Source organism: Pleurodeles waltl, chromosome 2_2, assembly GCF_031143425.1.
Source record: "Pleurodeles waltl isolate 20211129_DDA chromosome 2_2, aPleWal1.hap1.20221129, whole genome shotgun sequence".
Lineage (NCBI taxonomy): Eukaryota > Metazoa > Chordata > Amphibia > Caudata > Salamandridae > Pleurodeles > Pleurodeles waltl.
This window is the reverse complement of record NC_090439.1, coordinates 509,792,480-509,807,387: the sequence shown is the minus strand read 5'-3', so window position 1 is coordinate 509,807,387 and position 14,908 is coordinate 509,792,480. Positions and strand designations below refer to the sequence as shown.

Genomic DNA, 14,908 nt, shown 5'->3' with positions numbered 1-14,908 from the left:
CTTGAGGGGGGAGGCCGGCATGTTGCGCAATTTCTCTAGAACTCACAGGCCTAGGATTCTCTGAGTTACTTGTAAACAACAATTCCTTTTTTAAAGGTACACATTTGATTTTAAACCCAGTAGATTGCAAATATTCTCTAAATAATACCTTTCGCCTTAGCTGCTGAAGTATTCTCCTCTTAACGTGAATTTCAAAAGGTTACCAGCTCATTGAATATTTTAATTTACCAGTGTTTTTTTTTTCGTTGATGAGTATATTCGAGTTCACCAGGCCAACATCTAAGCTGATTCCCACCCATAAGCATCAGTGATGTTTGCCTAGCGCTGGCTGTCGGCTTACGGTGCTTGGTAAACCCATTGTATATTCACTGCACAGTGTGGCACACATCTGCTTTTTCATTTTCCTGACCCATATTGCTTTATTTTTGTCTTTTAAAGGAAAGATTTTGGCCAGTGTTTTTTAATGTGTGTTAATGATAGACAAAATCTCTCATCTAGCAATGTACAATGCCTGCCGTGATGTCGAAGCGCCTTCAAGTAACGAAAAGGCACTGGGTATACTTTGTGGAAAGGAAGCCAAGGACTGCAATGCTACCAACTGGATTGAGTTCCTGTTCAACATAAACAATGGACAGTCACCCTTTACTATCACACCCATCTTCTCAGGTAATGCGGCAAAGTCGACTTTTCAGAATTTATGGCTGTGTTATGCGGTACATCAGAAGCTGATGCACAGTATTATGATTCAGAGTTTAAGTTTTGCATTATTTTTTTTTTTAATTGATACACATGAGAAAATAAATGCAGTGCCACATTTCTGTGAGAGCAAAGGACACCACATCTCTTATTAAAAAAAACGTAAAGTTCATGTTTTTGGTGATCTGTTTTAAAAACAATGTAATGTGTTGGCCAAATTAGACTTGGGGGGGGGGTATTTCTGCTGCAAATCAACACATTGTGGCCATTTTTTAAATGCCATGCTTGGTGTTTATAATGATATTAAGGTGTCTTTGAGATGGCCTTTTTTTAAACAATTTACTCATGTTTTAAAACTATGTCAAGTGAACTTTATGCAAGTCCTTGCCCGGTGCCCTGTGTACATCAGGTCTAATACCAAATCCTGGCCATGCAGTTTTACCTCCTGGCTGTATCCTTTCTGCACAGAATGCTCAACGCTATCCATGGGGTAGCCCATTTCAAAGAAAAATCCTTAGTGCCCAGTCTGTTCTTCTAACAAAATGATTCCAGCATTACGAATGGTGTGTTTCGCATCACATGTAGCAACTTTGGAAGATTTTTCATTTTACTTTACCAAGTATTGTCACAGGCAGCAATCTTCATCTACATATGTTGGTTTGACACCCTTTTAGGTGTGGTTCTGTGTTCCTAATAAACAATTTTGTATGTGACATAACACATATATCGCAATGTTTAAACCCTTGCTCTTTTGGTTTGATGCTATTGAGCTTTTCCTAAGTGTTAATCTTTTGCATCACTGATCCTACATTTTTCCCAGTTTATTTTATATCCTGAATGCATTCCAAATTTCTCAAACAGGACAAATACTTTGACTACTCTGGAAGTTGCATTAGCGGTTTAGAGACGTAGCTCATCAGCATATAGCAGGTTTCCCCAATACCACACCTGACGACTCATCCCTTTCTGTGATGAATCCTACTATGTCACTAGTTGATTTAAACTAATATGCCAGTGGCTAAATACAAAACGCAAAAGTAAGGGGCAGAGTGGACATCCCTGTTACGTGCCTTTCTCTAGCTCAAACACTAACTGCAGCTGTTGGGGGGCCTTGTATAGCATCCCTACCCATTTACAGAAATGTAGGGCAAACCCAAGTGTAAACTCATTTCTAAATGTTCTGAATCACTCCTTATAGTTCTAATATTTGGTCTAGCCATGTCCCATTATCTCTGTATTTTTAAGAATACTGATGGTATGCCTCCACTAGTAGAAGCTTTTCTGGATCTATTTTCTCGTGTGGTGTTGTACATAGATTTTTGGTACATGTTTTTTTTGTTTGTTTGCTCTTTGTCAACATACGGCATTTCCTTTCTATCCGTTCACTGTTTGCAGTTGCCCAGAGGACTGGGTAGACAAGGCCACATACCGATAATCATCAGCCCCACACCAGATGTACAGCCGAGTTTACCAAAATCTAACGGACAGTCCTGCTCTCGGAAGGATGTCTCAGTTGACACTTTGAGTCAGACCTCCTCACCCTGGTAACTCCAGCTGATGACACAGTTAAATGTAGCTCTTTCCTTTCCTGGACCCAGCCTCTCACTGAAAGCACACTTCGACACTCAAGGCCCCAAGAATCTGTACTTTGTGAGCACTCAACACTGCGGAAAGCCCAAATCTCACTAACTGCAGATGATGTTCTTTAAATTAAGACAATCATCAATCAAACGTTTCCTCAGAATCTACATCCCAACCAACAATCACCATGCCTGGTACCAGGTGTCTCTTTTGCACAGACTAAAATCATACTTTCCTGAATTGAACCTCAATTGGAATTGAAGTATACTTATTCAACCCTTGGGCTTTTCACATCTGGATGTTAGCAGTTCCTCACTTGCCAGCATCTCCATCTTTCACTATATACCCAAAAATGTGTGTAGTACCATGCAGCTATTCCCGTCTAAGGATGAGAGGATTATTCCCTCATTTGTCTCCAGCCGGTATTCCTGGACAGACTTCCCCTGCAAGCCCATGTCATCTTTAAGACCTGCTCCATCACCAGCAGAACACACAGTGGTTGCATGGTCTGACGTTAATTTGAAAAAAAGATAAAGACCAACCTTCTCAAGCTAGGCACCCAGTGGCAGTTTATCCATAGAGAAAACCGAGTTGGTATAGGGTGGGATGAATGAGCAGAGACTGAAAACTCAAATCTGCAACTGGGCAGGTTTTAGTTTCAAGTGTCCGAAGCTGAGAAAGTTTAATTTCAAAAGCTGAAAGTAGCAGCAGCGAACGGGACCTGCATAGACAGAAAGGTAAGTAAAAACTGCTTTTCAGTACTATGCATGTATGAGAGAGCGTGTCTATGATAGAGTGTGTGAATCGGGGAGGATGAGTGAATTAAGTGGAGACTCGTGGAAACTAGGTGAGAATGGGTGAGACTGAGTAGGAATGACTGAATCAGATGAGCAGAGGTAAATTGGGTGAGTCAGAGTGATATTGTGCGAGTCAATGAGAGAGACTAAATGGGACTGAGTGAGAATGAGTGGGACTGATTGAGTACGAGTCACAATGACATTGCTTGAATCAGAATTAGCAGGACTGAGTGAATCAGGAAGAACGAGTGACTCGGGGACACTAGGTGAGAATGAGTGAGACTGGGTGGGAATGAGTGAGTCAAAGTGAGACTGAGCGAGACTAAGTAAGACTGAGTGAGTCAGAGTGAGATTGAGTCAACCAGATTGACTTAGAATGAGAGGGATTGAGTGAGAGTAACTGAGAATGAGTGAGACTCTGGGTCAGAGTGCGAATGAGTGAGACTGCTTAAGTCAGTGGAACCGAGTCAGTAAGTAAAAGTGACTGCAAGTGCGAACAAGAGTAAATGACTAAGATCAAGTGAGAATAAGACTGACTGCAAGCGAGTGTGAGCGAACCGCCAGACCAAAACCTCCAATTAAGTGAGTCTGTTTTGCTCACTAGAATTCAAGCTAAGGATTATGCCCCACCACTCTTAATGGCCGCCTGCCGCTACTGCACCCATATGGAACAACAGTCCAGCATAGATCAAGCTCAGTCCTTTCCTTCAGAAAGAAAATCTTGAATCGCCTACATCTTTACTGCCTACAGTGTTCTGGTGTTTCTTTGCTAGGTTCATGCTATATAAGCCTGCATGCGTATATGCATAGAAATTATATTTTAGATACGTGCGCCTCAAATGGCACTCAATTCCCTTAAAGCAGTCTGTTGCGCTGTTGGTCTCCTCTGTGCCTTTTGGGTGGCCGTTCATGCAACCTTTCAAGTAAAAAAAAAAAAAAACTACTAATGTTAGGGCCTTTGGTGTATTTGATTTCCTTAAATAAACCAAGGATGTTTATCGATGATATATTGCTGAAAGTGGTCATGTTCTAAGAATGTCTTAAGACACAGCATGTAAGGTATTCACTGACCTCCCAGTCATGCTTAACCAAATACATTATATAAAGTGGCCTTTTTTTAGGACACATTGGATTTATATAATTATGTTGCTGGTCATTAGAAAGTCTGAGTCTCAATGTATCCTAAGATATAACTTGTATGTAGCTGCTGCTTCTTTCGTTCCAGAAGTATGTTAACTTTATACCTCACCCTCTAATCTGCTTGCAGATATTCCCCTTCATGGAATGATCCCGATGAACAATGCCACCATCGGCTGCAATGAGTCTGTGGAAGATGAAGGGTCTCCGTGCAGTTGTCAAGATTGCTCCCTTGTATGTGGACCCAAGCCACAGGCCCCTCCGAGTCCCATCCCGTGGACTATCTTTGGCTTGGATGCCATGGCTGTCATCATGTGGATCTCATACATGGCCTTTTTAGTCATGTTTTTTGGAGTAATCATCATTGTCTGGTGTCAAAGGTAAAGGAAACATTTCCTTATTAATGGTATTTTACAATGTTAATGCGGCTGCAGCTTTATTAGATATTGATACTGCAGCAGATGAGCTTAGGATTGTCGTGATCAAAAATATTTCCATGTGGTTCCTAAATTGAATAGTCGGTAAAAGCAGCATGCTGTTGCTGATGGCTATTAAGCTGCGTTTAGAAAGCGGCACCAAGACCCATGTTTTCTTTGCCCCCAATGCATTCTGTATGATATAAGTAATATATTGGTGTGTATTTATATAAATGATGCATCATTTACACAGCTTTCACAAACTGCACCCTTGGTTATGTCTCTGACAAGCTCACCAGCCCTAGTGGCTCTCTCTGCACACAGCCATCAGACTGGAGACAAATGTAAAACAAAAAAAAACAAGGCCACGTACTTTTTCTATCTATGCACCCAGGATGTGAAACAACATCTCTGTACACCAGTGTCACCCTAAACCTGCCACAGTCAGGTAGAGTTGAAGGATAGCCTCTTTAAAGAACACTGAATCATGATTCATTGACAATCCACAAACCAGCTAACTCTCGAATCACTTGTTGACTACTTCCTTGTCTTGACCCTGTACAGTGCTCTGATGCTTTTCATTAGGTTTGGATTATACAAATACAATAATACCCACTTATATGCGTTCATCCATACAATGGTAATTCTGTGTGTTTCAATCAACAGAGGGGTTTCTTTGTAGTTGTTCTTCTTGGTAATGGTTCCATGTTAATTCATTTAGTAATGATCTACATAACTCATTGTGATTAGGAATGTGTAAACCGGATAATGATTTGCATTTTAATTGTTTTTGTCACTAAGATGTGTATTGCGGTCTTTTCAAAAGAATAGTTAGTGTATCCTATAGGTAGATTTTAGGCCATTAGCAAGCACTGCATAATCCATATATGTGTTCACTTCTGAATTCAGTTGTGAGATTCCTTTTCTAATGGACACTTCTAAATGTAGACTCCTCAACTTGTGAATATGGGGTTTCTGGTTAACTAGGGAATGCACCTAAGCCAGGCAGAAACCACCCATTCTAGTCAGGGCATGGGAGTTAGACGTCCAAGATAACACCTGCTCACCCCCTTGGTAGCTTGGCACGAGCAGTCAGGCCTATCCCAGAGGCAATGTGTAAAGCGTTTACACAACACACACAACACACGTGACGCACTATCCCCACCACAAAGGAAACACAACATCAAGTGATATAAATATAAACTGTATCGTACACAACGCAATCATTAGACCAAACACATGTCCGTAGTATCCTGCTACTCAAGCAGTTGTCAGAACATTATACAATAGTTACTCTGCAGAACCAGCAGTCACACACACAACACACAGGTTACTCATGATTCTGCAACATAAGCAGTAGTCAGGAATCACATTACTAAATTAATGCACTTGTTATAGCAATATCATAAACGCCCATATCAAGAACATTACAAAACATATGGCAAGTCAAGAAAACATATCAGCATTTCATGGCCATAAAAGAAACATCAGCACATATATGTTACATCATCAGAAGTCCAGGAAAACATATAAGCCTACACTGTCCATATCATGAACATTTAGAGCGCAAAGTACCTGTTTGTCCAGATGAAAAAGGCACCTTCAGTGCCAGGAGGAGAACAAAGGGGGCCCCCGGTACTCCATGAGCGAAAATGGGGGCCTTGTGATGATTTGTGGGGAAGGGGGTGGCACGCACCCCCTCCTGTTTTTATAATGGCCCTTCCTGGGGCTCACAATCTTTGAGAGCCCCCACCCCCCTCCCAGGCCATGACTGGCCTTCCGGGGAAGGGGGGGAGGGTAAAGCCAGCAACAATGATTGGGGGCCCAAAGTACTTGGGGCCTCATCGGACTCTTGCAGGGGCCCCCAAAACAGCAACGAAGGACTCCATCAAATCTAGCATTGTTTATATATGACTTGCTAGTTTCCCAGGTGACCGTTTAAAGAATTCTGGTGGGAAAATGTAGCAAGGTGGCAGTATTATGTGGTATGACTGGTGAGTTTTCCCCATGTAATGCTAACACATTAACATGTAGTTGACCTCAGGTTCACACTAGTAAAACTTAGTTCAGTCCTGGTAGTGTGGCAAAGAGCAATCAGACTACTCAGAGGAACATGTATAAAGCATTTCACAATATCAATGTGGACAAAAACACGACTCAAAAGAAGTCTGGCACCAGTTTAAAAAAATAAAGCAGATTTTTATATAAATTTAGACACCAAAACAAACTTGTAAAGTTACGCAAAACTGGAGTTACGAATTTTAGAAGCTTTGGAAAAATAGGATATTTTCACTGTTTAAATGGCACCCTTTGAAGTCAATGGAGAAAATCAAAGTGTGCAGTCGGGCGTTTGCAGGGGAAGAACCCACCTGGACTTAAGGTTCTGCAGGGCCCTAGAACAAGAGTCAACAGTCAGCTTATTGTTACCTTGCCGAGGGTATCCGGGTGGAGACTGGGTCCGCTGCTGCTGGCACATTTACACCACTTGGCAAACATGTACTTGGGGGTGGACCCATGCTCTACCCTCTGGATGTAGACATCTTTGGGAGGCTGAGACCAGGAATCAACAATTGAAACTTCACCAGCACGCCCTGGTGGCTCCGGGTGCAGAAGTGGCTCCTAGCTGTCGATCACAGGAGCTGGTTACGCCAAAGCTTCTTTGCTGCTCCTCTCAAGGACACTCTCTTCAAGATGCAGAACCAAAGAAGAGGGGTCGTCGCAGACGTCTGTTTCTATGCTAGGGGTCTGCTCTGAAGTCCGTGATGTCCGCCTGTTCCTGAATTGGCTACAAACAAGCCTGGGTAGCTGCAAAAGTGGACTACTGGTACTTCAACGGCAGGAGGTCGTCCAGCAGGGAGCAGAGGCTTGAAACTTGGCAGAGACCTCACTCCCACTCTTTGGATGCTGGACACTGAGTTTCTTTAGGCCCACTAACACTGAGCCTATTAGGGTAGCACGGTGTTTACTTCTGCAGTTTACAGGGGACTAAAACCACCAGTCATGGGAGTCTTTCTTGGCTTCTCAGTGTCCACTGGGGTCCCTCTTGCTGGGACCAACAAGCTTTCACCTCTGGCACACGTCGGTCACTCAGTTCCAGTGGTGGTCTCCTTTCTTTGAGCTGCGGCTGGAGTCCAGGTTCTTTTGTCAGTGACAATGTCTTCGGTGTGCCTCTTCTTTTCAAGTTAGAACTAAGGTTCTTTTGCCAGGATGGGCTCCTTAAATCCTGGTTTAGGGGCGTTAAGGGTGAGGGGGGAGAGTGGCCAATGGGCTACTGGTCCCTGTGGCTGGCCCGCCCCTGTAGTGACCACTTCCAGCGGCCCTGTTCAAGAAACTGCAACTTTTGGAAACAAAGAAGCAACTTTTAAAGACCACACGTTTCCCGCCGGAAGCGTGAGTCTTTCCACTCTGCTCGACTTGCAGAAAACTAACACTACAGGGAGGACTCCCCGACGACTGCGAGCCCGTGAGTAGCCAGAGTTGACCCCCCTGAACCCCACAGCGACGCCTGCAGAGGAAATCCAGAGGCTCGCCCTGCAGTGAAGACGGAGACGACAACTGATTTGGCCCCAGCCCCACCGGCCTGTCTCCGTACTTCGACGAAAACTGCAACAGCAACGCATCCAACAGGGACCAGCGACCTCTGAAGCCTCAGAGGACTGCCCTGCATCTAAAGGACCAAGAAGCTCCTGAGAACAGCAGCCCTGTTCAACAAACTGCAATTTTCTGCAACAAAGAAGCAACTTTAAAGACCCCACGTTTCCCACCGGAAGCGTGAGACTTTCCACTCTGCACCCGACGCCCCCGGCTCGACCTGCAGAAAACAAATACCTCAGGGAGGACTCCCCGGCGACTGCGAGCCTTTGAGTAGCCAGAGTTGACCCCCCTGACCCCCCACAGTGACGCCTGCAGAGGAAATCCAGAGGCTCCCCTCTGACCGCGACTGCCTGTAACAAGGGACCCGACGCCTGGAACCAACACTACACCCGCAGCCCCCAGGACCTGAAGGAACCGAACTCCAGTACAGGAGCGACCCTCTGCCTCGCCCAGGTGGTGGCTACCCCGAGGAGCCCCCCCCTGTGCCTGCCTGCATTGTTGAAGAGACCCCCGGGTCTCCCCATTGCTTTCTACACAAAACCCAACACCTGTTTGCACTCTGCACCCTGCCGCCCCTGTGCCGCTGAGGGTGTACTTTCTGTGCCTGCTTGTGTTCCCCCCCAGTGCCCTACAAGACCCCCCTGGTCTGCCCTCCAAGGACGCGGGTACTTACCTGCTGGCAGACTGGAACCGGGGCACCCCTGTTTCCATTGAAGACTGTTTTTTGGGCACCTCTTTGACCTCTGCACCTGACCGGCCCTGAGCTGCTGGTGTGGTAACTTTGGGGTTGCCTTGAACCCCCAACGGTGGGCTACCTTGGACCCAACTTTGAACCCTGTAAGTGTTTTACTTACCTGTGAACTTAACAATTACTTACCTCCCCCAGGATCTGTTGATATTTGCACTGTGTCCACTTTTAAAATAGCGTATTGTCATTTTTGTCAAAACTGTACATGCTATTGTGATTATTCAAAGTTCCTAGAATACCTGAGTGAAATACCTTTCATTTGAAGTATTACTTGTAAATCTTGAACCTGTGGTTCTTAAAATAAACTAAGAAAAGGTTTTTCTATATAAAAACCTATTGGCCTGGAGTAAGTCTTTGAGTGTGTGTTTCTCCTTTATTGCCTGTGTGTGTACAACAAATGCTTAACACTACCCTCTGATAAGCCTACTGCTCGACCACACTACCTCAAAATAGTGGCAAAAAAGAGATAATTCTAATGCTCTATCTTACCTCTAAGGGGAACCCTTTGACTCTGTGCACTCTATTTCTTACTTTGAAATAGTATATACAGAGCCAACTTCCTACAGAGGCTCACAGCCTTGATTACGTTTCCTACTAGCCAGCCTGGGAGGGAGGAGGTGTGACCTGCCTTCCCAGGCCCTTTGTCTCCATCCTGTGGAAGTGCTATCACAACCAGCAGGAGGGATGAATTGTCTGTGGTGGCAGAGGCTCGAGAGAGAGAGAGAGAGCCCGCCGAAACAGCAGAAAGCTTGGTGGGCACCCTCTAAGGGTGCCACCAGAGCACATGCTATTTAATTCTGAGCATGGGCATCATGCTCAGGGTTAAAAAAGCAAGGTGTTAGATACCAAACACGGGGGAATCGGCCGGGCCATTAGGGAGCTGGACATCTGGGAACTGCCTATATACCAGTCAATGTTATCCTATGGACTGCAGGTTACTCATGGTAGCATTACTTTTTAAATGCTATCACAGGGTCACATATGCCCATGCATATATGTCATCACTCATAGTACAGTGCCCCCTGCCTCCTGGGCTATAGAAGGCCTGCTTTAAGGGGTGACTGGCCTGTACTATGGGCAGTAAATGGACTCTGCCTGCAATTGGTGTGGGCAGAGTTGCACTAGGGCAGCAGGCTGCTCGTATAGGCTGACATGGCAGTTCTGCAGTCTCACTTTGTAGGAAGTTGGTGTGTGGTAGGTATCTAAGGTACTTACACCTTATACCAGGCCAGGTATCCCCTGTTAGTGAAGTGTAGGCAGGGCCTAGAAGCCACGCTCTCTAGAGGTAGCTGTGGATGAGCAGCCAAGGCTTATCTAGGAGACATGCAAAGCTCATGCAAAACCACTGTAGTCACACACACTTACACACATGAAAGACAACACTCAGTTGTACAAAAACAAAGGTACTTTATTTTTGGAACACAATACTACAAAGTACTAGAAGGGAAACACTCCAATAGGAGTTAAGTAATCCACTACTTATATACACTAGTAAACCGTAATAGGCATAGAAAAGGTTACAAAACGGTGCAAATAGCAAAAACCAATAGTGACCCTAGGGGGAGCCCAAACCACATACTAAAAAAAAATGGACTGCAAACACAGAACCCCCACCTAGGTAAGGAGAATGTGTAGAGGGGAGCTGGGAGTACTAGAAAACCACAGAGGTAAGTAACACAGTACCCCCCAGCAACCAGGAAAGCAGGAGTAAATCACTGGAATTTCCCAAACCACCCAAAAGGAAAAAAAAGAAGACACCCAAACCAGACTGCAAGAAACAAGCAGTGGATCCCTGGAGAAGAAGACCTGTGGAGCTAGGGGACCAAGTCCAAAAGTCATAGTGGAGTCTAGGAGGAGTTGGGGCGTCTACCTACCAGTTGTACTTGCAGGAGGTGGTTGATGGTGAGGAAGAACAAGTCAGCACTGCAGCCCTGGAGCGGGAGAAGAGTTCCTGATAGATGCAGAAGATGTCCCACGCTGGAGTGAAGATTGCAGATTGCAGACGGGTGTCGGTGCAGGAATTCCACCAACAAGTCTTGCCAAAGGCAAACTTGCTTTTAGAGGAAAAGTGGTGCTGCCGGGGATCAGCAAGGCCCAGGAGGACTCAACCCAGTAAGGGGAGTCACAGGAGACCATAAGCGACACAGAGGACTCACAGGAACGGAGGCAGCACCCATAGGAGTCCCACAGGACAGGGACACAGAAGTTGCAGTAGATGCCCACGCAGCACTACAGAAAGGGATCCCACGCCGCAGGAGAAACACGCAGAGGGCTGTGCATCACAGGAAGGAGTGCCGGGGACTGGTGCTACACGTCGTTGAAGATCCCTTGGAGGAGATGCAAACAAGCCTTGGCAGCTGCAAGGGGCGCGGTGCACAGGGGTACTGTCCTGCATGGGAAGGCAAGGGCTTACCTCCACCAAAGTTGGACAGCTGGCAGAGAGGGCTGAGAGGACTACTCCGGACAACCACCCGTGATGCAGGATCCACAGAGCTCAAGATGAGGGGAGATCCATGCAGCCGGTCGTCATTGCTGCAGGTGCCTGCGGATGCAGGGGAGTGACTGCTTCACTCCAAGGGAGATTCCGTCTTTCTTCCAATGCAGACTGAAGACATGCCGTCTTTAGTGGATGCACAGCTGGTGGAAATGTTGCAGATACAGGCTGGAGCCTTGGAAACAATGTTGAAGAAGAGATCTTCTTCTTGGAAGCAGAGTGTTGGGTCCTACAGGGCCCATTCGCAGTTCCGGAGGCCAGAAGTTGAAGTAAAGGTTGCAGAGGAATCCTGCTGGAATCTTGCAAGCCGAATCGGAGGACCCACCCAAGAGAGAGACCGTAAATAGCCCTGAAAGGGGGATTGGTCACCTACCCAGGTAAGCACCTATCAGGAGGGGGCTCTGACGTCACCTGTCTGGCCTGGCCACTTCAGATGCTCCCAGAGTTCCCTGCCAACCTTGGAAACAAGATGGCAGAATCCCTGGACGCTCTGGGGGAGCTCTGAGCACCACCCCTGGGATGGTGATGGACAGGGGAGTGGTCACTCCCCTTTCCATTCTCCAGTTTGGCGCCAGAGCAGGGACCAGTGTGGACTGGTTTCTGCATGAAGGACACCAAATGTGCCCTTCTAAGCACACCAGTGACTTGGGGAGGCTACCCCTCCCAAGCCAGTCACACCTATTCCAGAGGGAGAGGGTGTTACCTCCCTTTCCCAAAGGAACTCCTTTGTTCTGCCTTCCCCGGCTTGATTAGATCAAGCAGCAGAAGAGCAGAAACTTGTCAGCAGCTTGTGCTGCCTGGAAAACCCTGTAAAACTGGTGGTAGCAATGCCAGGGGTCCTCTAAGGAGCCCCCAAAGTGCATGGGATCATACTTGCAACCATATTGGGGTATGATTCCAGACATTCCCAGGTTCGGAGTTACCATTATGTAGCTGGACATGTGGTGTGGCACTATCAAGTTATGTTGTCTGCCTTGTTGTTTTTGTAAACTTTCATGAAGTACTCAGCAAATGTTAGTGCTAGCTCAGCAGTCCCAGTTATCCGTACTCCAACATCATTCTCCACTGTACTCATTTATCTATTACCTTCTTCACATTTATTGTGCCTCGTAATTAGTTTCTGCTTCGTTCCTAACATAGTGCAATCTCCTAAGCATACCAACATGGTGATTTTGTGCATCATTTTCGGCCATTGGCGGGTATTCCTGCTTCCCCTCTGCAAAAAGGAAAAGTGAAAACAGGAAATGTGAACCAGCCAGCTGTTAACACAGAATATGGGAGCAGATCTGTGCCTCACATGTTTCATCAGGTGGTCATTGACACAGTACAGGCAAAGGCTCCATCCACTTACCAGGGAAATTCTCCGGGCCACCAGTCCTGCCAGTCTCCTCTCATTCAATTTCTCCTTTCTCTGCTGCCTGTCATCTGCTTTATAGTTCCTCTTGCATTGTAACCTGCTTGACTTATGTTTCATCTGCCACCCTTAAGCCTTGACCTGGGCCCGTGACTCTTTAGCGCCCTACACTTCTCCCAGGCTTACTTCTGTTCAGCGGGGCTCAGCCTTCAGGTCTCTCCATTAGCTGCTGGCCTTTTCTCTAATTCCGGCCTCTGCCGGGCATTTGAGTTTGAGACCACAACTGATGACTGTCCCAGTAACCTCAGGAGAGGGCTACAGACCTGCCACTCGCTCAGGCACTCCTTAGAGACCCCAGGGCAAAATGCTCCTTGTCCCCTGTTCACCCAGTTGTTCTTCGGCCTACCTCCGGCCTCTCCCCGTGCCTTCCCAAGCATGCCACGACCCACAATAATGGATTGTTCCGGTCATGATACTTTGTGGTGTTCGTTATGCTGTATTCCTATTTTGGAACAAAAACAAAGTAATCTACAAATTTTACAGCATAAATCTCTGCTAGGTTCACATGCTGCGCTCTGTGCCGCCACTTAATAGTTGGGTCCGAAAGTACTTATGTAAACATTTTTTCTGGTGGGCATAGACATACATGGAGTCTGTACGACTCATAGTGACATCGACTGCAAGCCCACTATGCTTCCTAACGTCCATTATCTCTATTGGTGTGTACAGAGGTACTTCGAGAGAGCTCCACAAGAGTTGTCAAGAAGAAATTTGACAGATGTCAAAGGATTGTCGCAAAGCGGTCAGAGGGTGTTACTGTGATGTAGTTTAATGCATGCTCGAGGAATCCAAAACTCACATAATTGGAAGATAAATACAAATTGAGCGACCCAGATTATTCTGAAATTGCTGTTTTTTACATGCTCTTTTAACTATTTTTTTTCTGTCACTTTCCAAAGATTGGCTTGATTTAATGTAATTTCCAAAGTACCAAAAGAGTATCGAACGACCGCTGAAGTATTACACATTAACACGTTCACATCCATGTCTCGGGATGCTCTCTTTTTGTCCTATGCAACTCTTCGATTCTTCCCGTTTCTTTGGTTTACGTCTCCCTGCAGCCACTGAAACGTCTGTTGATAGCATTGTGAAATAAGGTAAGCATTCAGTCGTCCAGGCGTCTGAACGTGTCCTAAATTGTCATTCTTTATCGCTTCTTTGGGAACAGAACACACATCATTTAAACTGAACAAGTGCAACATTTTAGCAAACGTGTCAAGGTTTTCTTTCCGGACTTTCACTTTTTTCAAGAGTTTAATTTTCAAGTACCTCTGAGAACTCTAGTAAAGCGACTTTGTAGATAGGGGAGAATATCCACCAGCCAGTGCTTTCCTTTTCACCTAGTAAAGATTGTTCACTTTTCTAGGAACGTGGACTAACCAGAATAGAAAAATACGATGTTAGGCTAACAGCTGCTGCTGAGACATAAGGAGGTTTCTAGAAAATCCTTGAACGTGTGTCTGTCTAAAATCCTATATTTTACAGACTAGAAAGATCTTCTTTTCTGGCATACTAAGTGAATTTCCTAAAGTTTTCTGAGTGATCCATTGATATTTAAGTCTTTGGGCTGCTGTTTCTTTTCGAGTATTACTTGAGATTAGATTATTCACAACCTGGAGACATATGTTTCAATCTCAGTTTCCCTGCTTTATTAAATTGTGTGATCCTGGGCAAATGTTTTATCTCTTGTTACCCTTGTTTCCCATTTTCTGTAAGTGCTTAAAGGAGTTTCAGTTGGTAGTGCACACTCAACAGTAAAATGGCACTCATTATTTTGGGGGCCAGTGGAGGCAGGAAACCCTTGATTCACCGCAGACCCTGTACATGAAAGTAGTCGAAAAAATTGGTGGAGACACTAAAATGATTGTCTTAATGTTAAAATGCTAATTCTTTGCAATAGTTCATCCAACAAAATTTCAAACTTGGACGGTGATATTTTTATTTGAAAATATATAATGTGCTGTCCGCGGACACCTGATTTGCATACGATTATTTCCTTTTTGAATGCTAATGGATTTTTAGATGTGTATT

The 14,908-nt window shown here is 45.4% G+C and overlaps 1 protein-coding gene across 1 annotated transcript in view; it reads left to right on the top strand.

Moving 5' to 3' along the window:
- Nucleotides 1-14,908, top strand: part of NPC1 (NPC intracellular cholesterol transporter 1) — a 313,228-nt gene that overhangs the window by 142,455 nt on the left and 155,865 nt on the right. The window contains exons 5-6 of the mRNA XM_069220022.1: nucleotides 499-666; nucleotides 4,342-4,591. Of these exons, the coding sequence (XP_069076123.1) occupies nucleotides 499-666; nucleotides 4,342-4,591 (418 nt within the window). The remainder of the gene's footprint in view (nucleotides 1-498; nucleotides 667-4,341; nucleotides 4,592-14,908) is intronic.